A 25,423-nucleotide genomic window follows, 5' to 3' on the forward strand; every position below is an offset into this window, starting at 1 on the left:
AACCAAAAGTTGTGAGTCGAAGTGGCAACACAAGATGGCCGCCCTCTGGCTTTTATAAGGGTCACCATGACTATTTCTTGTTGATTGAAATGTTGACACGCGTTTTTGAAAGCTTTGAAGTCGTACCTCAATCTTGTCGTTGTGGCAGATTCCCGACAGCCAAAGACGCTCCAACATGTCAATCTCATCTACAAGACACACGCACACACAAAAAAAACGAGAGAGCATGAGTCCGGTCAAAGAAGTTCTCTCACACACGGTGACAAGACTAATTGAGCTCAGGGTTAATGAACGCCATCTGTGGAGGCTTGGAGCACGGCAGGCGGGCCATGCTGACCGCAACATTTACAACTGTGATGAAAGGGGGGGGGAAAAAAAAAAAAAAAAAAAAAATGTCGGCACTTTTCCTTCTGCTGAGTGCAGCAATTGAAACGCGTTCGACTAGACTCAACTCAAGCGATCACCAAGAAGAAGATTCCTCTCCTGCCGGGCTCACCTCACATTCCAACACATTCGATAATATCGTGATATCGCGATATTAAAACTCCCACGATATATCGTCGTCGTCATCATGAGTGTTGTTCCGATACCATTTTTTGGCTCCCCATACCGATACCCAGCTTTGCAGTATCGGCCGATACCGATACCATACCGGTACTTAAGGTTTCCCTGCACATGAAAAAGCTGTCCTGCCATTGGTTCAGAGCATTCAAGGGCCAATAGGACATCTTAGATCGGCATGCAGTGAACATGTCATATCAGTGAATGTCGTGCACCAGCAGGACACAAGACGCTGCATCCAAAATCCTATATTAGCGTTGGAATTAATGGTATCGGCATGTTACTTGTGAGTAGTCACCGATACCGATACCACTGTTTTAATGCGGTATCGGCACCTCGGCCGATACCAGTATCGGTATCGGAACAACACTAGTCATCATGTCACAATATTAAAACCAGCACATCTAAATAGCGGATGAGGGGCCAAAATGGCGGACGGAGCCAAAATGGCGGCCCGGGCATAACCGTTGTCAAGTCGAATCGCCTTAGGTTGAATGAGCCTGAACTCGAGGACTCCCTGTCGTAACGTAATACTCGCCTAAAAAAAAAATAGTAAGCAAGAAAAGTCCCGTTGTCTTTTTGTGGCTAACCGTGATATGACAGCCCGTCAACCCAAACAGATTTGCATCAATGTGTTCATTTTTCTCGTACCGTCTCCCACCAGCTGCAGCAGCGCCAGGTCCAGCGGTCTCTTCCATCGGGAGTTCTTGTGCAGAGCGATGCCGTAGCCGGTGGTGGCGAAGACCTTGCCGGAGCCGATGGTCATCACCTTGCGGAGAAAAAAAAACAAAACAAAAAAAACAAATACAAATAAATAAATAAAAAATCAGCAAAAGATGAGTCGGCGTTCATGTTAATTTCGTCAACGAAAACGAAACAGAAATAATTTCGTCAACGCACATTTTTAATAATAATAATAATAAACAATAAGTGGGGCTAAATCAGTATGCATAATGAAGACGAGACAAAAATGTCCTTCACTTCATAAAAATTGGACTAAAATCTATGGAGATTTTAGTTCATGAACAAAAATGGGAAGAAGCTGCTTGATTTGATGTGAAATAGTTTTAGAGCTGAAATTTTTCAATATAATCTGCTGACAAAAAAATATATATATATACAGGGGTAAAATGGTTGTCCTGACTAAAACACTTTTTGTTGACTAAAACTAGACGAATAAAATTCTGTTTTCTTGGAAGAAAATAAACACTAAAATGCTAGATTTATAGTCGACTAAAAATGGATTCAATAAGAATGCGATGAGGTTAACTGTGATTAACAAATAACAGGCGTGACTTGAAATTGGACTAAAACAGACTCAATTTCAAAATGGCAGACGCTCTCGGCTGTTTTACTGGATTTGGACTGATTTTGCAAGGCCCACGCAATATTGTGTTCTTTTGCTGTAAAAACATGGAACCTACCAAAAGAAAGATTAGAGTCTCTTCGTTCATCGGGGGGGAAAAAAAAAAGTATATTTCTGTCTGTTTCCGTTTTGCAGCAATTAGAATATTAGCTACATTTCATCATTATTCACAAATCTGTTTAGAATTGCGGGGAAACGGCTTGTTTTCAAAATGGCACTCTGCTGCTACCTGCTGGCCGTTTTTGTAATTACTTCCATTTTTTTCACCTGTTCACTGTAGTTGAGAGACTGCCTTCTGTATGCTCTAGCTTTAAAAAACAAAAAAAAAACAAAAAAACGAATAATCACGTCTTTGGGACACAACATTTAAAATAGAACGTGTTTATCCGTTTTTGGCAGCAAATGAGTTCATAAGTCTTGGTTCGGTCATCATTAGACAGCCAGTCTCTTATTTACTTTGTCTTTCAATTGGTTAGTTGGTCAGTCTCACATAGTTAGTCAGTCAGTCAGTTACTTGGTTATTCGTCTGTCCGTCAGTCGGAGGACTCGTGGCTTGGTTAGGGCAGTCGGATCATTCGTCACTCTGTGAATATGTCAGTTGCTTGGCTATAAGTAGTAAGTCGGTCTGTTGGTTAATTGGCTAGTTAGTCATCTGACTAAAAATGGTCTCAACTGGTCAGTCTGTCACTTTGTCAATCGTTCGTCACCTTGCATCCTTCGTCCTTCCTGGCCATGTAGTTGAGCACGGCGGCGTCGTAGATGAACGCGTCCAGTTTACTGCAGCGGCACACAAAAACAAACAAAAAGGTGGACGTGAAGATCAAACACAAACACGTTGGGGCCAAAAAGTCAAACGATTGGAAGACGCATCGCACTGCCTTCCTTGAATTGCTCCCAAAGCGCGTTCGCCGGCGCAAGCCGAAGTCCATCCGTCACGTTCGGCTGCGAGGCGGCGACGACCGGTCGTCGGCCCCCATCGACAAACATATCAAAGGCTCGTTTCAGATGACGGCGACGACGACGACGATGATGATGATGGTGGTGACACGGGTGCCGCCGCACCTGCGCCCCATTCAACATTCTTCCCCATTCGCGCTCGCCAGCCGTCGAGTGTCTTCCGGGGAGGAGAACGCAGAGGGACGGAAAACGGGAAACATGAAGAGGATGACGACGAGGGAGGGAAATGAACAAACGGCGTTGTGCTCAAGACAAGACGCCATCACAGACCAAGACTCGGCCGGAGACCAGAACTCAGCCAGGAAGACGCCAGACCGCGACACCAAGTCGAGATAAAGTTCAAGATGAGACCAGGTCGTGTCAAGACCAAAACCATCAAAACACTTTTTTTTTTTTTAAACCAGAGCATTCCCTCTTCATGTTCACTTTCTTTGCAATATATGTGACAGCTGAAAACCGTGTCCGCAATTCTTTCCAAGCACAACATGCAAAAATTTCAAACGATAAGAGATTTAAAGAGGAATCATGAGAGAGCGCAGAATTTTGTCATCAAAATCCCTCAACCGAAAAAAAATGCAAAATCTTGAGAGAGGATCCGGAATGTTCTAGTCTCAACCGGTCTCAGTGGCAAATCCCGAATCCGGCACGTCTGAGACCAAGACAAGACCAAGACTTTTGAGGACTCAAGACCAAGACCTTCAAATGTGGTCTTAAGGACCAAACCGGCCTCGAGTGTTCCAATGTTATTAACAAGCCGTTTTTAAGAGCATTCCCACTTTTCATTTTCACTTTCTTTGCAATACACGCGACAGCTCAAAACTGTTTCTGCAATTCTTTCACAGCACAACATGCAAAAATCTCAAATCCTAACAGATTGAAAGAGGACTCACGAGAGACCGCAGAATTTTGTCACCTAAAATGCGTACGCGGGGCTTCATAAAAATCCCTCATCCAAAAAAAAAAATGCAAAATCTTGAGAGAGGATCTAGAAGGTGCTGGTCTCAACTGGAGAGCTTCAAAATGTCTTGAGACCAAACCAGTCTCGAGTGTCTCAATGCTATAACAAACCCTTTTTAAGAGCACTCCTGCTTTCATTTTCACTTTCTCTACAATAAATGTGACAGCTAAAAACTGTAACCCGAATCTGGCCCATCTGAGACCAAGACAAGACCAAGACTTTTGGGGTCTTAAGACCAAGACCTTCAAAAGGTGGTCTTGAGACCAAACTGGTCTCGAGTGTTTAAATGTTATAAACAAACCATTTTTTAAGAGCATTACCTTTTTCATTTTCACTTTCTCAACAATAAATGTGACAGCTTAAAACCGTAACCCGAATCTGGCCTGTCTGAGACCAAGACAAGACCAAAACTTTTGGGGTCTTAAGACCAAGACCTTCAAAAGGTGGTCTTGAGACCAAACTGGTCTCGAGTGTTTAAATGTTATGAACAAACCATTTTTAAGAGCATTCCCTTTTTCATTTTCACTTTCTTTACAATAAATGTGACAGATAAAAACCGTGACTGGGGTTCAGTCCAGGTTGTAGTCCACCTTTCGCCTCAAGTCGTCCCCATAAAACCCAAATGAGAGCCAAGTGAGGAGAAGCAACGGATGGAGATGGCGACGAGGCCGCAAATAAGCATGAAAGGCGCTTTTTAGAGGACCTGCAAGAGGAGCCTTCATCGCGGGAGACGCTCGAAGATACGAGAGTGGCGGCGCGAGTGCCGGCAGCTGGTCGGCCGGCGCCGCCTTCGTGGCGCCGGCCACTCAACTCACCCGGTCTTCAGGTTGTCGATGGCCTCCTCCACGCCCTTCTGGTTGTTGCGGATCATGTACTGGTGCATGTTGGGATAGTTGGAGCGGATGTTCTCCTCCGTGCTGCCGTTGGGCACCGTGCCGAAGCGCAGGGGCGGGTACTGCTCGGCGGGCTGCTGGAACTGGGCGGGAAAAAAACAAACAAACGGGACAAAAGGCTGAGAAGGAAGAAACAAAATGAATACGAATGCTCAGTCTGTTCGATTTGTTGGATTATTTCTAATAGATTAGATAACAGTCGATTTTTTTTTCTTCCCATGAAAAGTACAAAATGGAAAAATGGCCTGCAGGACCGAAACTTGATTTGAATAATGAATTGGACGAGTTGGAGGAAATGTAAGTGTCACGACTGCTGGCTTCTTTCAAGTGATCCATTTTTAGTCCCGCCTCTCATCTCGTCGCATCTTTTTTGTAGCGATTGTTTGCTCACACGCGCGACAGTAGAAAAGAAAGTTATAAAATCATCATTTCAGCCATTGCTCCTCCTTACTTCAAATCGCTTCAAAAAAAAAAAAAAGACATTACTGGACAAATTGCGGGTGAAGGCTGACAAGATGAATGAACATTTTGCAACGTGCGAATGTTTGGCATCCCGAAGGTCAATTGAATGAGCCGAACATTTCAAATGGGATCAGCGTAAAACTTTTTTTAAAATCAAAGGTAAAGTTAGGTCAAGTAAGGGTAAGGCACTAATACTAATGCTACTTTACTAGTACTAGTCGTAGGTAGTAGTAGGTACCAGAAATAGTGACTTTTAGGTATTAGTCGTATTATACCTACTTGTCAGTCACTAGTTATAGTACCCTTACTACTAGGTACTAATAACAGCTTTTTGTAGAAAGGATATTTTAGTTAACTCAAACTCACGAAAAAAACTAAAAGTAAAAAAAAACAATTTCGTTAACAAAATAAATTACAAATGAAAATGCTTTTTAAAAAAAAAACAAAAAAACTAACTGAAACTATATTTTATGTTTACAAAACTAAAACTAACTATAATGATAGCAAACATGTCCTTCGTTTCAGTTCTTTGGTAATTATGAGCCTTTGGGGATGATTTAAAATGTGATTTTAAGTCGATTTATTTCGATATTAACCGGAATAAAGACGTTTGAAGGTGTCACACAGAAGTGTCCCATGGTGTTTTTTTTTAAATATCGCTCATGAGTAATACACATAAAAAAATAATAAAAAAAACTAAAAAAAAAAAAATCTAACTAATACTGAAACAAAGTAAAACTAAGCATTTATTAAATAACTAAAACTCATCAAAACTAACAGAACCACCCTGGAGACTAAAATTAAAAAACAAAACAAACGAACTAAAATGAAAAATTCCAAATCTATAATAACCCTGATGAGTGGGTACCATTGGTTGCCAAGTAGGAGGTACTATTAGGTACAGGGCACCAGTAGGTGCTATTAGGTAACAGGTACTAGTAGGTACCGAGTACTAGTCAGTACTATTGGGTACCAGGTGCTAGTACAAAGTACTAGTAGGTGGTAGGGTACTAGGTACTAGCAGGTAACAGGTGCTAGAAAGTTAGTAGGTTCCAGGTACTAGTAGTGGCTACTCATTACTACTATTAGTAGTATACTAGTAGGACAATACTATACTAGTACTAGTAGCATATTAATTATACTACTAATAGTACTAGTAGTCGGGGAGGCCCACAGGTGAGAATCCAGGGTGTACCTAATGTTTTGTCCAAGATGGCCGGCTTCTTACCGTAGCATTTCTGCACTTTGCTCCTCGACTAAAACCAAGCAAAGAAAACGACTGAGGCCAATCGATTATTTCCGTCGTCCACATCTTGACCACGCTCGACCCTCCTCACCTTCTTGTCAGAGAGCCCCGACACGGTGTCGATGTACTCCTCCTGGATCATGAAGGCGGCCAGGTTGGCGGTGTAGGACGCCAAGAAGATGACGGCAAAGAAGGCCCACACCAGCACCTGCGGCAGGTGAGCAGACAAACGCACCGCCGTCAGTTGGACTTGCACCATTTTGGAGGCAAAGCATCGCTCGACAGACACAAAAAAATAATCCGCAGGACGAGCGAGAAGGTGAGGCGTTGCATCACGCCCGGCGTGATGTCACCGCGCGCGTTTTCAATCCCGTTTCGGGTCGCCGGCGCGTTTCATTTGGCAAGTTGGCTCATATTTTGGAGCGTTTGTGGTCCACTGAACTGCTTGAAATTCCAGCGTTGGATTTCAACGGCAGCTGTCAAACAATGACATTTTTTTAAATCAGATGAATTACATCATCATCATCACGATTAATCGCTTAGTTGAAAGAGGCTTTTTCATCCAAATTTTTTGCCTGGCAAATTTAAAGAGCACCTGTTTTGTGGTATCACAACTTTTACAGATACAAATTTAGACTTTTTTCGACAGGTAAATTTTTTTTTAAAGTACAATTTTTTTAGTCAACTTTTTTTTTAGTCCACATTTTTTTACAGGTATTTTTTTTTATAGAGGTACATTTTTTTAATATGTAAAATTTTTTTGTACAGGTAAAAAAAAATAAAAATTACAGGTACAATTTTTTTTCTTACAAGTACAAGTTTTTTTTTTCTACAGGTGCATTTTTCACGTGCAATGTTTTTAGGACACTTTTTTTTTAGTCCACATTTTTTTTTTTTTTTTTTTTACAGGTACATTTTTTTAACATGTACAATTTTTTTTTGCACAGGTTTCTTTTACAGGTACAAGTTTTTTTTTTACACAGATACAATTTTTTTTCCGTCCAATTTTTTTTAGCACACTTTTTTTAGTCCACATTTTTTTTTTTTTTTTACAGGTACATTTTTTTAACATGTACAATTTTTTTTGCACATGTTTCTTTTACAGGTACAAGTTTTTTTTATACAGATACAAAAAAAATTTCCGTCCAATTTTTTTTAGCACACTTTTTTTAGTCCACATTTTTGTTTCTTTTTTTCTTTTTACAGGTACATTTTTTTTTAACATGTACAATTTTTTTCTTTTACAGGCACAAGTTTTTTTTATACAGATACAATTTTTTTTCCGTCCAATTTTTTTAGCACACTTTTTTTAGTCCACATTTTTTTTCTTTTTCTTTTTTTTACAGGTACATTTTTTTTTAACATGTACAATTTTTTTGCACATGTTTCTTTTACAGGTACAAGTTTTTTTTATACAGATACAATTTTTTTTCCGTCCAATTTTTTTTAGTCCACATTTTTTTTCTTTTTTTTTTTTTTTACAGGTAAATTTTTTTAACATGTTAAATTTTTTTTGCACAGGTTTCTTTTACAGGTACAAGTTTTTTTTATACAGATACAATTTTTTTTCCGTCCAATTTTTTTTAGCACACTTTTTTTAGTTCACATTTTTTTACAGGTTTTTTTTTTACAGGTATATTTTTTTTTAACATGTACCATCGAAACCAAATCAATCAAACAAAGACTTTGCTCTCCATCATTAATTTCCAGATGATTCTACAAAGAAAGTTATTCAACATTGTTTGGTGAATGGCTGGAGTTTGACCATCACAAATGAATTTTTGCAGGTTAGCGACAAGTCTGCAATCAAGACTTGCCTGCTGCGACCTGCTTTTGGGTCAAGTGAGCGGCCGATGAGCTCTTCGCCTGATTGGTGGAAAGCTCTCGAGCAAATGAGACGGCGTCAACACTCGACGCCGTCACGCCGCTTTTCCCTTCCTACTCGCCAAGCTAACGACGGCGTGAAGCTTTGAAAGTTTCGTCTGACCTCATTTCCAAGCTGAAATGGCGCCCGACGGACAGATGAGCTGGTTTTCGAAAAAGCAAACCAACCATGATCTTGCTGGTGGTCCCTCGCGGGTTCTCCACGGGCACCGAGTTGTTGAAGACCAGCGCCCACAGCAGCCAAACCGACTTGCCGATGGTGAACTTGGAGCCGCCCGACTCTGAGACAAAACAGGAAACAGATCGCCTGAGACAAACACCATCAACTGTACATTTATATACAAATTATTATGAGAAATAAATACTGACTTAATTATAATTAACCCTTGTTAATTATTATAATAATAATTCATGAATTAACATGAAATAATTTGGGTGATAATTACTACAATTATACATTTCAAATTTTCATGTGAATTTGTATTTATTTTGTTCAAAATTACTCAATTATTATTTAACACATTCACTGCCAGCCCAAAAATTCATCATTTGACGTCTTTTTCCGTCAATGGCAGTGAATGAGTTAAAGTATACTTGACTCATTGAGCCATTTTCAGCAGTAAAAAGTGAATATTTTGTCTATAATTAATGTGGTAACTTCATTATTTTTCATGTACAATTAACTCATTAGCTCCCAAAAACATATAAATACGTCATATTTTAAATATTTTAAATGTTTTAATGGTTCAACAAGCGTACTCGTTTTTGTTTTTTTTATGGTGATGGTTTTGGAGATGCAAGTTTTTTCCACCAGCAAAGCCAAAAGCCGGCGGGCTGTACACGATTGATCACATGACTACAAGACAATCAATCAGATGGAAGAAGAAAACAACTCAAGTCCAGCTTGCGCACACACAACATGAAAGTGGCGGAGGTGTTTCGCCGTCTTACTTTTGGCGCTCTGCAGGCTGCGGTTGTAACCGACCGGGCTGAAGAACTCGAAGATGAAGACGGTGACGGCCACCACCGACAGACACATGACGAACATCATCACCCACACGGCCGGGCTGTACGGCTCTGCAACGACCAACGCACGTCGTCAACGGCGACGGCACCGCTTCCGAGACTTTTCAGCAACGTCGGCGGACGCCCTCAAAAAAATAGGGATGCCGCATTCTAGCTAGGATACGTTCTTGGGAAAAATGCAAAAGGTTGCATACTTGGTTGGGGAACATGATAGAAATGTACTGTAACAGGTATATTTAAAAAAAAAATGCTGAAAACACTTTGGAAAGGATGCATACTTGACATAATGCAACTTGGTAGGGTGCATTTTTCTTTTTGGAAAAACCTGATGCATCCGTAGGGTATTACCTAGGCAAGTTAATTATAGTAAGACTTTTTTTTTTTGTGAATGGATAATCATAATAATCATTGGCAGGCTGCATTCTAGGTAAGTTGCATCTTAGGTAACAATTTTTTTTTTATTTTTAAATGACATGATGCATCCTTGGTAGGGTGCAACCTTGAAAGGATGCATCCTTGGCGGACTGCATCCTAGAAAGTATGCATTGTGCTCGGTGAATGCGGTATAGAAAAAAAATGTAACATTTCAAAATAAATGTTACGTTGCCATATAGTAAGATTTTTTTTTTTTTTGAATGACATGTTGCATCCTAGGTAGGGTATAACTGAGGGAAGTAAGACTTTTTTTGTGAATGGATAATGCATCATTGGTCGACTGCATCCTCGGTAAGTTACATCTTAGGTGACAGTTTTTTATTTTTTTTATTTTTTTTAATGACATGATGCATCCTTGGCAGGACGTAACCTCGAAAGGATGCATCCTTGGTGGACTGCATCCTAGAAAGTAGGGGTGTGAATTGCCTAGCACCCGACGATTCGATCCGTATCACGATTCATAGGTCACGATTCGATTCGATAGCGATTAATCCCGATATGAATTTACAAGTCGATGATTGTGATTTTTTTTTACTCAAATTTAGAAAATACCATTCAGTAAACTTGTACATGTACACTGTAAGATTTGTATGAAAATGTATTATTTATTGATCTGAAACTTTAGTTTTATCACTGTCAGCCACTGTATTGAACAAACAGGTTGTAACCTTTGAACAGCGTTGAAATAAAGTATTACGGCTTAATGTTTCCATGAATATAACATTCTTCCATGCTTAAGGTGTGAAAGTTAAGACGTTTTGTGGAATATTTTTCCATCAAAAAATGGATGTTAAAAAATCGATTCGGCTGCCTATTGAATCGATTCGAGAATTGCGTGTTGTAGTATCGCGATATATTGCCGAATCGATTTTGTTTAACACCCCTACTAGAAAGTATGCATTATGTACAGTGAATGATGTATAGCAAAAATGGAACATTTTTAAATGTTACGTTGCCATATAGTAAGATTTTTCTTTTTTTTTTGAATGACATGATGCATCCTAGGTAGAGGTTATAACCGAGGCAAGATGATTATAGTAAGTCAAGTTTTGTTTTGTTTTTTTAACGACGATGCAAACTTGGTGGACTGCCTCCAAAGTTTTTTGCATCCTCGGCAAGATGTTCAACCTTGGTAGGGTGCATCCTACCACGTACAGTAAATATCGTGTTACATTTTCAATCAAATGTGGAAAAAAAAAAAGTTCAAAGTGGTTTGACCTTGGTAGGGTGTATCCTAGATAGAGCGCAACCTTGGTCAAGGAAAAAGTCAAATGCATACTGCATTCTCCTGTAAATTGTACAAACCCGAAATCCATAAAGAATGTATAGTAAGAAATTTAAAATGTTTTCTTGAGATTCACAAAACTAAAGCTGGTGAAAAAGAAAGTTTTCTTCAAGTAATAGTACAAAATTCAGTTGAAATATTTTCAACTGAACACCTTGAAGAGGCGAGCGGGAGAAAGCTTGTGAGCAATATTTACAGGAAAGAACCACTCTGTTGCGTTCACCAAATTTTCCTTGCAAGTCTTTTCATAATCACGTATGTAGCGTAAATGACGACATGTGCGTATATTTTTGGTGAGATGAGAAGTTGAGCGCAGCGAGAAAGCAGAAATTCCTTCAAGTTGTTGCGGAGATTTGTTGAACGGGGGGGGGATTCTGCTCGTCTCTAATCGGATCAAACGCAACCTTGGAGACGCAGCAGCAACCCGCCGGTCTTGCTGTTACCTCCACCAAGGCACCCCAGCTCAAATGCGTGTGCGTGCGTGTTTGAGCAAGAGAGACGGATGAAGTCATAAAAAGCTTCCTCGTCGCACTTGATTGACGTTGGCGCATTAATAAGAAGCGTTGCAGGAGACGTTTGCCGTCTGGGAGATGACTTGTAAATATTTACCTCGCTTGATTTCAGACAAGTGCGTTATTTATTTATTTATTTATTTTTATTACCAGCCAGCCTCGTAAAATGACTCATTAGTGGCGAAGGGTGAACTGATGTTTACACCATCGCAAAGTGATTTTTTTATTTTTTTTTTAGTTTACATCATCATAACATCATTATTTATGAAAAGTGATGTTCATTATCTCGCATGATGTCAAAGGAAGAAGCTTGTGTGCCAAGCGGTTTGCTTTTCTTGAGAGTTTAAAAGCAAGATTTTTGCTTTTTTTTTTTTTGTTGGCGTGATGACCTTTCATTTTCAAGGGCATCACGATGCCACCTAGGTAGGATTCATCCTTGCTAGGGTGCATTCAAAGACAAGCTCTTCTACAGTAGCGCCTTGTTTTGTGCTTGAGTGACATTATGCTTGCTAGTGTGCATCCTAGGAAGGAAAGGTTGGTTGTACAGTAAGACATGTTTTTGAATGACATGATGGTGCATGCTTGGCAAGGTGCAACCTTAGGAAGGATGCATCCTTGGTAGACTGTCTCATAAGTGGTTGCATCCTAGTCAAACAATTATAGTCAGACTTTTTTTTTTTTTTTTAATGAATGACATTACGGTGCATCCTTGATCAGGTACAAACTAGTAAGGTTGCATCGTTGGTAGGCTGCATCCCAGGTAGCTTTTATCTTCTCGGTAAGATTTTTTGAATGACATAACATATCCTTGATAGGGTACAAACTAGGAAGGATGCGTGCTTGTTAGATTGCGCTTTAGGCGGGTTGCATCCTAGGCCAGATGTTTATGAAGACCTTTTGTTTTGAATGACACGATGCATCATCGCTAGGGTGCAACCTCGGAAGGATGCATAGGACGCAACCTACGGAGGCTGTACTTGGTTGGACATTCAAATGCATTTTTTTTTTTTTTTTTACAAACATGACATTTTTGCCATACATCATTTACTGTACATAAAGCACCCTTGCTTGGATACACACCCTACCCAGTATCTTGCCTGTATCCTGGCAAGTATGCAAACATTCCTAGGAAGGATGCATCCTTGGTAGGTTGTGTCCTTAGTTTTGATTTGGTTTTTGAGTTTTGTTTTTGAAATGTAGTTGGTTTTAATTCGTTTTCAGGGTGGTTCTGTTAGTTTTGATTAGTTTTAGTTATTTAATAAATGCTTGGTTTTAGCTTAGTTTTAGTTAGTTTCAGTATTAGTTTTAGTTTTTAAAAGAAATGTGTATTACTTGTGTGCAATATTTAAAAAACAGCATAGGAGCGACGTCATCTGAAGGTGCTTTTCAATTGGCTGCTGCTGGATGATGTCACTGCTGTTAATATCAAAATAAATCTACTTAAAATCACATTTAAAACGATACGCAAAGGCTCACGCATGAAATGAATTACCAAAAGACTAAAACGAAGGACATTTTTCCTATAATCATAGTTAGTTTTAGTGTCGTTTTGTAAACATAAAATGTAGTTTCAGTTTGTTTTTATTTTTTTAAAAAGGACTTTCGCTTTTATTTGATTTCGTCAACGATTTTGTTTTTTGAATTGGAGTTTTTTCGTTAGTTTTCGTGAACTAAATAACCTAGGTAGTATCCGCCCAAGACCAGATAAGTATTTTTTGTCCTCCCCATGCCACTTGAAGCATGCGAGTCATCACCAAAAGAGTCATTGCAGGTGACCTGTGTGCAGGCCCCACCTGTTTCGTGTCACCTCACCGTAACCATGTAAGTGCTCCTTTGACTTAGCGTCACCCCGCATAGCACCTGCGGCACTCGTCGACCCCCACCTCACCCTCGCGTCACCTGCATCGTGCCGCTGAAAAAAGGGATCGGATGAAAGCAAAAAGTTCCTGCCCCCCTGTAATTCTTTTCATTAAGAGATGGTGCGGCCATAAAAATCGAGTCAATGTGAAGATAAAGACGCCACAGAGGGCTGACCGGCTTAACGAGATGATTGACGGCCTCTTGCACGGTAACATTCCACTCGCTAACGAGGGGGGTCTCGTTAACGAGCATGTTGGGGGAAAATACGTTTTGTCCTTCGTCTCTCGACAGCCGCGTCTCGTTTTCCTCATCCGGCGAGCGTATCAAAGCGCGTCGACGCAGGTGGAATTACCGCAGCAAATTTAAAAAAAAAAAAAAAAAAAAGAGCGGCTTGTTCAGATCGACGGCGCGAGTACGACTTTCTTCGCACTTATCTGCCGTAAAAGCCACACAGAATGTCATCTGCATTCTTTGGGGGCGCACTGCGGCACTCGGCAGGAGGACGACGCGCCGCCCGTTGGCTGAAGGTGAACGCCAAGCAACTTCTTTTGCATGGGCGCGATAAGCAAGTCAGCTGCTTCGGATTGCGTTGGACAGCGTCAGGCGCAAAATCAATTGCAGGAAAACGACTTCCGTCACCTGACGTCGCCCGTGTCGACCCAAATTCCGCCCGTGCCACTCTACGGAGCACCCGCATGTGCCAAATCGTCACTGGGGTCGCCCCAAACATCACGTCGAGCGGCCAGCCACTGACATGACTGGATAGCCAATAGGTTATACACGCCATCTTGCTCCTCCCACCTCGAGAGCAGACTACTGCATAAACTACATGAGGTGTTTCCGTAGTTTTACGTAAATGTACAGTCAACAAATTCAAACAAATGGTGCATGATGAAGGCTACGTTGCACAATAAGTTTTTAATTGTGACGAGACGGGCCTTAATTGGAAAAAGATGCCCCGCCGTGCCTGAAGTTTCCATCAAATTGTGGAATTTGCTGAAAAGAATCACCCAGAAAAAAAAAAAAAAGTGTTCACCAGTCGTGAGATCGCTCACGATGATGACGTTTGCCATGGACATTTTCGAAGGATTGTTAAAAGCCGACAAAAGCAAACTTCCTTGGATCAGTTCTTTACAAAACACCAGGAAAAAAAAAACACTTCTGAGAGAGAACACGAAGAAAAGAGGGCAAAAAACGATGAGGACAGCAGTTAAAAAGGTCAATGACCATCATTTTTATTCTTTACTCTATTCTTTGTTTGTTTTTTTACATTATGCACAACTCTCATTTATTGTGCATTAATGTAATTGTAACATATTTGTTGCATGTTTTGATGCATTTTGATGCTTTATAAAACATATATATCTGGATTTTGGGAAGCTTGGAACGGTTTAGGTCATCTCCATGGAAAACGCGTCCCTACTTACAAAATGTTCTAGTGAAGAAATTTCTTCCAGAATCAATTAATTTCCTAAGTAGAGGTATCAATGTATACAGTATACATACAGATGAAACATATACAGCTTGTAGGCAGTTAGTATAAGGCCAGCAGAGGTGGGGGGGGGGGGGGGGGGGGTAATTTTGTGTCGGGGTGCTCACTATTTTTTAACAAGTTAAAAAAAAACAACAACAACAACTAGTAATTTATGGTCAGTGACTACTGCTGACTACTGACTGAGAATGGGTGGATGGGTTTGTATTTGTCATTCAACTACAAGTTACTACTTAATAATTACTAGTAATGCTACTACTATTACTAGTAATTCCTAGTTAATTACTTTGTAATTTTCACAGAACGTATCTTTCTATTTCCTTCATTAGTATTTAGCTATTAGCATTCAGCTTTCAGCATTCCCACGCAATTTCTGCAGAAATTGCACGTAGTCTAGTTACACTTATAATTCTTTAAAAAAAAAAAAAATCTAAAAAATGCAAACATCATTAAGCATATAATCTATGCATGTATTTAAGGCAAGTTGTAAAATGTCTGAAGTCCTCTTGTTTATGTTTAATACATTAAAAACAGCATAAATCATGCTATTTCTACAAAGTACTGTTTCAAATGTGCTCCAATTTCGAGACAGTAAATGTATAGAAACGTTTTTGGGAGGAGCAATATGGCGGCCTGGCGACTTCAAAAGTCTTGGCCTAGCGGCGACCCAGTCATATATGGAGATCGGTGCGCCAGCTTACCGAGAAAGGCGGACGGCGACACGGTGCCGTTGCTCCGGGAGACCATGACGCTGATGCCCGTCTCCACGAAGGGCACCGAAAACTCCACCACCTCCGAACGCTCCTCGTTGATGGTGAGCGAGCCGATGGCCATGTCGGCCCTGTTGGAGACCACCTGTGGAAGCGGGAAGTGAAGGTTCGAAGAGGAAGCGTGGATAACCGCCGTGAAGATTGAAGACTCGCGCGGCGGAACCGACCTCGCCCACCATGCCGTTCCACTCGCCGTCGATGTTCTTGCCGTGGCGGCCGTTGGTGACCAGGTAGAGTTCGTAGGTGAAGCCGACGATCTTGGCCAGCCTCTTGAGGACGTCAATGCAGAAGCCTTTGCAGCAATGCTTCATGGGAGACGCGCCTTCCACCACCTGGCTGCAAGACAAACATTTTTTATTATCGAGTTTTTCCTACTATCCCGCGATACGTTTCACTGTTTTAGCCCGACAAATTTCACATTACAAGTTTCGCATTTCAAACGTGATCATTTTCAAGTTATAACAGGAAAAATATTACATAGTTCATAGAATTTTCACATTTCACATGATTTTAAGTCTTATAATTTCACATAAGTTTATTTTTTTGTGCAATAACGTTCACATTTCAACATGATTTCACATTATAATGTGAAAATTCCATGCTATAGTGTGATCAATTTCCTTCAACGTTATCATTTTTTTTAGGGATGTAATGAGCAACATCACGATATGATATCACGATATTACAAAAAAAATACCAAAAATGGTCACAATATTGTAAAAAAAAAAAAAGAGCTCATACAAAAAAAAAACCACAATATTGTACATTACAGCAATACATATAAACAACCTACAACTTTTAATAACACTTCATATTGAGACACTTATTTAATAATGCGCGCACATATTGACTCACTTCACAATTAGGTTCCTCTTTATCTGACAATTAGCATGGACTTTAAACATAGAAGGGCCAAAACATGCCTTGTGAAAATTAAACTGCAATTTAAAAAAAAAAAGTAACCACCAGAGGGTGCTAGAACTGTACAAATGGAAATCAACCTGACTTTTTTAATAAAAAAAAAAGATGTCCTGCTTTTAATATTGTGACATGACAACGACAACGATATATTGTGGCAGTTTTAATATCGCGATATCACGATATTGCCGTTATCGTTACATCCCTCATCATTTTCGTATATTAACATGGTAAGTTTCACATAAGTATTATTCGTTGGGTGTGACGAGTTTCCCATTAAAACTTGATACACATTTCGCATTTCAACGTATTAACGTAATCATTTTCAGGCCATAACGTAATTTATTTCACTTCACGTGTTCACGATTATGTCATAAATCACACGGTGAAGCCAGATAATTGATCACATTATCACCTTTTAATATAATAACTTGTGAAATTTATAACGTAACATGAAAATTGTGTTATAATGTGACATTTTTGTTTTTTTATTGTTTTCCCCTCTTTTGATTTTTTTTTAATAAACACTGAGCATTTTTCAATATTGGAGTCAACTACTGTACATAAATGTTTACATCTCGACGTAAGACTTTTTTTTTTTTTTCTCCCCGTTCTGGAATTTTGATTTCATCATAATGGAACTTGCTACACTGGGGCTATAACTCGAGTTATCTGAAATCTGTGTAGCCCCCAGTGAGTCCCTCCCCATTTGATATGTTCTTTTAATTTTACAAAAATAGATTTAGAAATTATTTCATCAGCCTTGGTCAAGTTCCCTTCGGCCCGAGGAGAGAAAAAAAAAAAAAAAAAATCCTGGAGCTGTGCCTGAACTAGTCTCATGCCCCATGACCTCTGGATTTGGGCCTGTTTTACTGCCGCTTCTCCTCTCTCCCTCCACGGGTGTCTGAACGTCTGTCCTGTCGCCGAGCAACACCACAGCCAATCATGAAAAGGCCTGACTTCGACTCGACTTGGACCAAAACGAGGACCTTGAAGGCAACCTTGGAAAAAAAATATATATATATATATTTATATATATAAATATAAGCGCACACACAACAAAGTGTGTGCGTGTGCGCGCGTGCACATGTGTGTGCGTGTGCGCGCAGGGTAACAGCAGGTGAATGAAAAAGTACAGCAGCATTCTCTTTTGGCCAATCAAATTGATAGAGGACAAGACTTCTTATCGGCCATTGGCCAGCCGGGTCGCGTGTTGCCAGCAGGTATCTTATCTCGCACAGACGCACACGCACACACATATAAGACACACACGCACACGTACACCGTGATGGTTATGAGGCCAGTGATTATTAACCGGCAGCGACTTTCAATCCTCCTGCGGGTTGTTCTGCGCAGAGAAAAATCGCGCTCGCTTGCCATCCATATTCATCATCCGCCATTTGCATTCATGCGTGGTTTTTACCGCTGCAAACGTCGTCGATTTGTGCGTCTGCACGTGCACTTTCCTCTGATGAGTTCTAATCAGGTTAGTGGGAGCCATTAACTTTCCAGCCCAGAAAGGAGGAGGAAAAGGAGGAAGAGGTTGTTTTTCTTTTCTTTTTTTTTAATCTCTATTTACCCAGGTAAGGCATTTTGAGATTCTTATTTGCAATGCCAACCAGACGAGAGCAGGAAGAAGAGGAGGAAGAGATGGAGCATAAAGAGGAAGAGGAGAAAATTAGGGAAGGAAGATGAATGGGAAAAGGAGGGGGAAGCGCAAGGGGGAGGAGGAATAAGATGAAGGAGGGCCAAGTGAGGGATGAGAAAGGCAAGAAAGTAAAATACGAGAAAGATGGCGAAGAGAAGGAGAGGAGGAGCAGGCAGAAGAGGATGTAAAAAGGCGGGAGTGGTGGAAGAGAGGATGAGGAGGTGGGGAAGGTGAAGCATTTCTTTGCAAAAGGAACAAAGAGGTGAAATTAAAAATAAAAACGAAAACAAAAATGGGGCCTTGAACAGACGAGTACAGGAGAGCTAAGATTCAAAATGAGCCGGGGAGAGTCCAGAGGGGGGAAACGTTTTCAGCTCTGGAGGAAGAGAGAAGGCGGGAGAGGAGGAAGCAAAGCAAGAGGGAGAAAGAAGAGGAAAAACTTGGAGGAAGAAGTTGAAGATGAGGCAAAAGAGAAGAGGAAGGGGATGACAAAGAGGAGGACAAAGGAAGAACAGGAAGAGTTAGCGAAGGAGGAGGAAGAAGAGGAAGAATGGGAATGAGGAGAAAGAGGAGTCGTGGACGGGGAAGTGGAGAATGAGGAAGATGAGAAAGAGGAGTAAGAAGTGGGGGATGAAGAAAAGGAGGAAGAAGCGGCGGAACAAGCGAGATCTGGCTAACGAACAAAATATCCCCCCCAAAAAAAACAAGCAAGGCAAAACATGAGGGAATTTCAAGGCAAAAAAAGCGGGCAGAAGGACAGGAGAAAACCACAATGAATCCACACCGACAGAGGGGAGACAAGAGACTAAATACACATACACTAATTGACATGATTAGACACAGCTGGGCAAGACGCAAGAGGCAGAGGATGCTGATTGGTTGACACATGAGGAAGGGCAGGCAAATACAGGACAAAGAGAAGAGAATGGCGCCGCATCCAAGCTCAGCGCTGCCCCGAGCGCGTTGTGGCTAACGGTGGTACTGCAAGGCTGGGAAAAAAAAAAAAAAAAAAAGTCCGGCTGGAAACGCAGGTGAGCGGCATACCTGGAGTTGAGGGGCATGCGGCAGGGCACCGAGTCGCGAATGCAGGAGCTGGTCCCCGGGTCGGCGGGCTCCACGATGACAAAGGGCCGCTCCTCCAGCGTGACCACTCGCAGGTGCTGGGCGTCGTCCAGCGGCTTGAGGAAGGGGCCGTAGCGCGACCACGGCGGGTAGCGCAGGCGCAGGTGGCCGTTCTCCCACCAACCCACCTGAACGGGCAAAACACACGTAAACACGCACGTCGGCACCGAGCCTATAGCGTAGCGTAGCGGGCGCCTAGCGTTAGCATAGCCTATAGCGTAGCGTAGCGGGCGCCTAGCGTTAGCATAGCCTATAGCGTAGCGTAGCGGGCGCCTAGCGTTAGCATAGCCTATAGCGTAGCGTAGCGGGCGCCTAGCGTTAGCATAGCCTATAGCGTAGCGTAGCGGGCGCCTAGCGTTAGCATAGCCTATAGCGTAGCGTAGCGGGCGCCTAGCGTTAGCATAGCCTCTCGCTAACCGCCTCATAATTTGGCGTTGGTGCCAGAAATACTGTGCAGATGGATGGATGGAATTGAATTAATTTATAGTTATTATTTTTCAATTTATATTTGTTATTTTTTAAATGTATTTTCTATTTCACATTTATTTGTTTATTTATAAATTAGTGCATAATAATAAACAATTTTGAAAGGAAGTAATTCAGTGTTGTTTTATTTTGAGAAAACAAACTTGTTCAATAATTATTTAATTGCTTTGTTCTTTTTAGTATTTTTATACGTTTATTATTGTTTCATCACTAATTCTCAAATTATATATATTTTTTATTAATTTGTTTATTCAATCATGTATATCATTCAATTGGTATTTTATTCTCAATTTGTTTTGTTAATTAAAGAATAAAGCAGTGAATTAATAGTAAATTAATTCATTCATGATCATTCTTTTATTTATTATGACAGAATAATAAACTCATTTAGTGTTGTTCTTTTAAAATGATATCCATATTTAAATCAGTTTCTCGCTTGCAATCAGTTTATTATTCTTTAATAGTGCTGTTATTCTCTAATCTGTCATTCTCTCGTGTTATTTAATTAATTTAATATTCGTGAAACAGTTTATCAATCTTGGTTTATTATTCTTCAATTCAAGTACCCTCCAATTTGTTTGTTATTCCTCAATGAGTGTTTATATTTTTTTAATGTTGATTATTTCTCTATTGATTTATCATTCTTTAATTTGTTTGCGCCCTTGAAAGGTGCAAGCTATCATAATCATCATGCTTATTTATTTATTTATTTATTTATTTATTTAATTGTAGGCTTGTGCATTGTTGTGTAGCGAGCAAGAGCAAATATGACAGAATTAAGTCAAGTGCTAATAAAAGAGATGATGATGATGATGATGATGATGATGAAGTGTATGCCGGAAGCGCAATTGGAAAAGTCTGGAAAGGTGATGAAGAGGAAGATAAAAGAGGACTTGAGAGCGATGACGAGAAAACGAGGAGGAGGAGGAGGTAAAAATAAACGACCTTTTTGCTCAGCTGTCAAACGAGAAAATCTATTTGGGATCGGTCGCTAACATTTCCTTCGACCGGAGTCGGGTCAGCCGGGTCAGCCGCACGTTTGCGTCGCTCACGTTTGATGGATCAAGTTCAGCGTGTGACACAAAAAAAGGAAGGGACGGGGGAAAAAAAAAAAAAAAAAAAAGAAAAAAAAAGACGCTCCGCCGCTAAAATAACATCAGCGGCGCTTCTGCTTGCTCTCAGCTCGGCTCATTAGGTCATGTGACACAGACGACACACCTACTTTCAAATGACTGTCAGCCAATTACAATGCAGCAAATCAAGTGTTTAGCCGACAAGCTAGCAACTAATTCTAAAGCCAAAGATGATCTCAGTGTCGCCGGGCAGGACAACGAACAACCTTTTGCTATGCAAAAAGATCCTTTGCCAGCCTCACCTGATATTAAATGTCAACATCACAATTCTGACAACCAATCAACCAACTAATCCTTCAATTGACTAATCATGTAACCAACCAACCGACCAACCAACCAAACAAACAACCAATCCACTAACCAAATAACCAATCAACCAATCAACCAACCAACCAATCAATCAGACTCATTAACTGACTAACCAACAATCACTTGACCAACCGACCAACCGATTGACTAATTACCTAGACAAACAACCACCCAACTAACCAACCAAATCAACCATCCCACTGACTAAATATCCTAACCTTTAGCAATCAATCAATCAATCAATCAATCGACTTAAGAACTGACTAACCAACCCTCACTTGACCAGCCGACCGACCAACCAACCGATAGACTAATTAAGGCAGGTTTTTAAAAAAATAATAATTTATTTACATTATGTATGTAATTAATTTATTTATATATTAAGTAGCTAACCAATCAATTGACTAACCAACCAAACCAACCAACCAACCAACCTATTGACCAACTAATCAGTTTAACAACCTACCCAACCAGCCTACTAACCAACCAACCAGTTGACTTATCAACTAACCAAACAACCCACTTACCACATAATAACCAAGCAACCAATCATTCGTCTGATAAATAAGTCAATTAAATCATTTGACTAATGAACTAACCAACCCATCATTCACTTGACCGACCAACCAACCAACCAACCAATTTACCATTGATCAATTTATGAATCAAAACTCTCTCTGTCCCTCCCAGATTGTCACTAACAAGCAATTGGCAACAGACGAGTGGTTATGTCACCGACTCCCCTCTTGACTTGTGATCGCTTAACGCCTCAGCTTGCTGGAAAAGTCCGTCGCCGGCGCCGGCGTGCCACTGACCTCCTCCCAGCCGCGCCCGTTGTTGTACGAGATGACGTCCAGCAGCGGGTTGGACAGGTAGCCGTCGTCGTTGAACGAGTAGTCCCGCCCACCAATGGAGATGTTGGTGAAGTACCTGAAAACAAACAAACAAAAAAAAGACAATTCTTATTTAGTGGATTTTGATCATTACATCGAAAATGTGTTTTCAATCGCAGGGCACGAAAGACTTCTTTGCTCAGCGCGTCACAGCAGAAGATTGATCTTGACATCGTGCCACCGAGGAGACAAAATGGCGTCCCCTCGATGCTCGTTAGCGCGTCTGCTCGACTTCCTCACATCTGTCGCATCGGCGTGCTTGTGTGCGTTTGCCTGCTCGTCTCGCTCCGTCAAAACTTCACCTTGGCGCTGTCACGTTTCTCGCGCGTGATCGTCCTTCGCGCGCCCAACGCAAGCCAGGCGCGTTTGCGTTGCCAACCGTAAACGACGTGCGCGAAGAGTCCGACCTGCTCCAGCGTCCGAACATTTATGGGACGACATGGGAACTTAGTTAGTAGTTAGTACTGGGAGCGCTGTTCATGTTTTACCCGATTTGGCCACTTGGGGTCAGTGTGGTTCCGTGCGTTCTGATACACAGTTAAGTTGCAGCCACATTAGAGAGTAAAAGGAAAAAGTCCTGATCAAGTTATGCCAATAAAAGTTGTTGTTTTTTCCATATACCGGTGACAGTAATGTTAAGATGCTTGTCTGTACACATTCATGATGCGTTTTTGTATGAATAGGCAATTCTTTTTAGGGATAAAAGTGCTGCGAGTAGCGTGCGAATTAGCATTAGCGAGTTGAACTGGAGTACATCATTGCAATTATTTGTTCATCTGTAAAATGAACCAGAAATCATTGTCAATCAAATCATTTGGAATCAAAAATCCATTCTGAATCCAATCGCAGACCCAAAAATCGGAATCGGAATCGCGTCGCGAGACAGTCAAAGATTCGCACCCCGTATGGGAAAACTACTGTAGACGTACGCGCAGATTTGCGGAGCCATCCAGAAAAATTTACGGATCTTGCAAAGACATTTCTCAAGGTTGTCATGGCTGAACAGAAAACCTGATGAGTCGTTGACAAACGATTGGAGATGACGATATAATGGAACAGTTCTGGGAACGCGTTCCCATGCTTGGACAAAACAATGAGGGAAGGAAACTGACTAAACCGTTTTCATCAAACCAAATCAACTCAACGTGACTCTCAAAATGTCCTCTCTCTCTCTCTCTCTCTCTCCATTGACTCACAAGAAGCTCGTGAACTCCAGCGACCCGTGAGAAGACGCAAGTGGTTGGCCTCTATACAGCACCAAAGAATCCTCAAAAAAACCTCCAGTGAGGACCTCTAGAGACATCCGTGGACCGCGACAGAAGGAAATCCTGACGGAATATAAACGTCTGCCGAGTCTGGTCTCCTTATGTGCAGCCCAGCTTTCAAAGCAAACACGGTGAGTCGGCATTTGGCGGTTATGGTGCAAACAAACGGAATCTTGTCTTATCTTTTCGCAATTTCAGAAAAATACTTTGCATTTCTTTCCTTCGTTTTTAAAGAGGAATAACTTTCGTTCCCTTTGCTTTGCGCATGATGAAAATGCGCTCAAGAAATCAAGCAGCCTTGTCATAGATTTGCACGTCACGGAAGACTGCAAGAGATTTCCGTCGAGCGTAAGTAAACTTCGAGCGACATTCAGACTTGTGCATAATTAGCATGACTTTTTTTTTTTTTTTTTTTGTTCTGCTGCTGGTCTCCAACAATGATGCCAATCCCGAACAATCAACTCCCAAAATTGGTGTGCCGTTTTAAAGTCAATGCGGCTTTCGTATTATTAGCGAGTCACATGACGACGGCGGGCGGGCGACTTGATAATGTGCGCGCGCCGTCGTCTTCACAAGCGCCGCTTTTGTTGACTAAACGCTTTTGCCCGCCGTTCAATAAAAACTCATCTCGACGCTTTTTTTTTTGCGTTCTCTTTCTCTCCCTCGGCTTGCCGGCGGCACGTTTTGTCCCCCCCCCCCGTTGGAAGAGGGAGCCTTTTGTCCCGCCGTCCTTCATTCGTGCACGCGTGCCATCGTCACGGCGGCTGAATGGTCAGCGGCGCGCTCGCGCTCGGCTTCATTCATGCCGCTGACGGCTAAAAAATGGCTAACGGGGAGGAAAGTCACACACGCATGTACATAAATTTAATCAGGATTATCTTCATCTTTTCTTATCTTTATCTGTTTCGTTTAGCTGTTCTTGATCTTATTTTCTGATTTGATCTTTTCTCAACTTAACCATGATTTTTTTTTTTTTTCGCCCTAATCAAGCCCTGCCGATGTTCTTCCCGCCTGCGTCACTCGGTGTTTTTCCACGGCCATTTTTCATCTGCCCTCCACTTTTATACTTCTTCTTGTCGCTCGTTTTTTCATTCAGACGTATTGAATCAAGCGACGACAACCCCCCGACCACAAGTTAGGAAGGGAGGGAGCACAGGACAGAAGGTAAGAATGAACGGAAATCACAAAGGAGCGGAGGTGAGGAAGGAAGGAAGGAAGGAAGGAAGGAAGGAAACTGATAAAGGTGAATGGAAGTGAAAAAGAAGAAACAAAGGAAGGAAAGAAGGTCTTAGTTGCGGTTCCTGAACAAAGACTTTCATTTGGGGTTGGGACGTGACAATAACTCGAGCTGCAGGAGCGTCAACAGGTGGTTGAACTTTGACATTATTGTTGCTCATCAGCCATTTTTTTCTTTGTCTTTGCAGGCCGTCAGAAATTTTGAGGATTTGTCGCCTATGAAAACTTTCCTGCTTGGATTTTGTTTGGGTTGCCTGCAGAGATTGTATTGATTTGTTTTTCTTGTCAGTTCTCGTCTACTCAGTTGAATTTTTAACAAGCACTTGATGTCAGAACAAGAGTCAATCTTGTCCCAGCCATCCATTTTTTTTTTAGAGCGCCTATCCACACTGAATTTGGGTGAGAGGCGGCGGAACACCATGGACTGGTCGCCATTCACCTGTGGGTTGACCAACAATAGGTTGGTTGCCAGTCGATGCCAGGGCACAAAAACAATCAACTGGTTGTCAGCCAATGTCAGAACATCGGGAGCCAATTGCATGGCACATACTGGCATGCTGTACTGGAGGGAGAATAAAAAGACTGGTCGCCAGCCAATATCACGGCAGATATACACAAACAAAGGAGTGGTCACTAGCCAATATCAGGGTACAGAAAAAAACAAAACAGCATCCCACTGAAATCCAGCTCGATGGAGCGAACATGG

General features: G+C 41.3%; 1 protein-coding gene across 6 annotated transcripts in view; it reads right to left on the reverse strand.

Moving 5' to 3' along the window:
• Nucleotides 1–25,423, reverse strand: part of grin2da (glutamate receptor, ionotropic, N-methyl D-aspartate 2D, a) — an 86,890-nt gene that overhangs the window by 12,876 nt on the left and 48,591 nt on the right. For 5 of the 6 annotated variants that reach the window (XM_077506447.1, XM_077506445.1, XM_077506446.1 and 2 more), the window contains 11 exons: nucleotides 22,139–22,253; nucleotides 19,318–19,523; nucleotides 15,875–16,043; nucleotides 15,639–15,792; nucleotides 9,279–9,404; nucleotides 8,496–8,608; nucleotides 6,535–6,651; nucleotides 4,658–4,818; nucleotides 2,635–2,704; nucleotides 1,213–1,330; nucleotides 127–188 (listed from right to left, as the gene is read on the reverse strand). In XM_077506447.1, coding sequence (XP_077362573.1) covers nucleotides 127–188; nucleotides 1,213–1,330; nucleotides 2,635–2,704; nucleotides 4,658–4,818; nucleotides 6,535–6,651; nucleotides 8,496–8,608; nucleotides 9,279–9,404; nucleotides 15,639–15,792; nucleotides 15,875–16,043; nucleotides 19,318–19,523; nucleotides 22,139–22,253 — 1,411 coding nt within the window. The remainder of the gene's footprint in view (nucleotides 1–126; nucleotides 189–1,212; nucleotides 1,331–2,634; nucleotides 2,705–4,657; nucleotides 4,819–6,534; nucleotides 6,652–8,495; nucleotides 8,609–9,278; nucleotides 9,405–15,638; nucleotides 15,793–15,874; nucleotides 16,044–19,317; nucleotides 19,524–22,138; nucleotides 22,254–25,423) is intronic. The other variant, XM_077506448.1, reaches the window with a different exon arrangement.

This window comes from Festucalex cinctus, chromosome 19 (genome assembly GCF_051991245.1).
Source record: "Festucalex cinctus isolate MCC-2025b chromosome 19, RoL_Fcin_1.0, whole genome shotgun sequence".
NCBI lineage: Eukaryota > Metazoa > Chordata > Actinopteri > Syngnathiformes > Syngnathidae > Festucalex > Festucalex cinctus.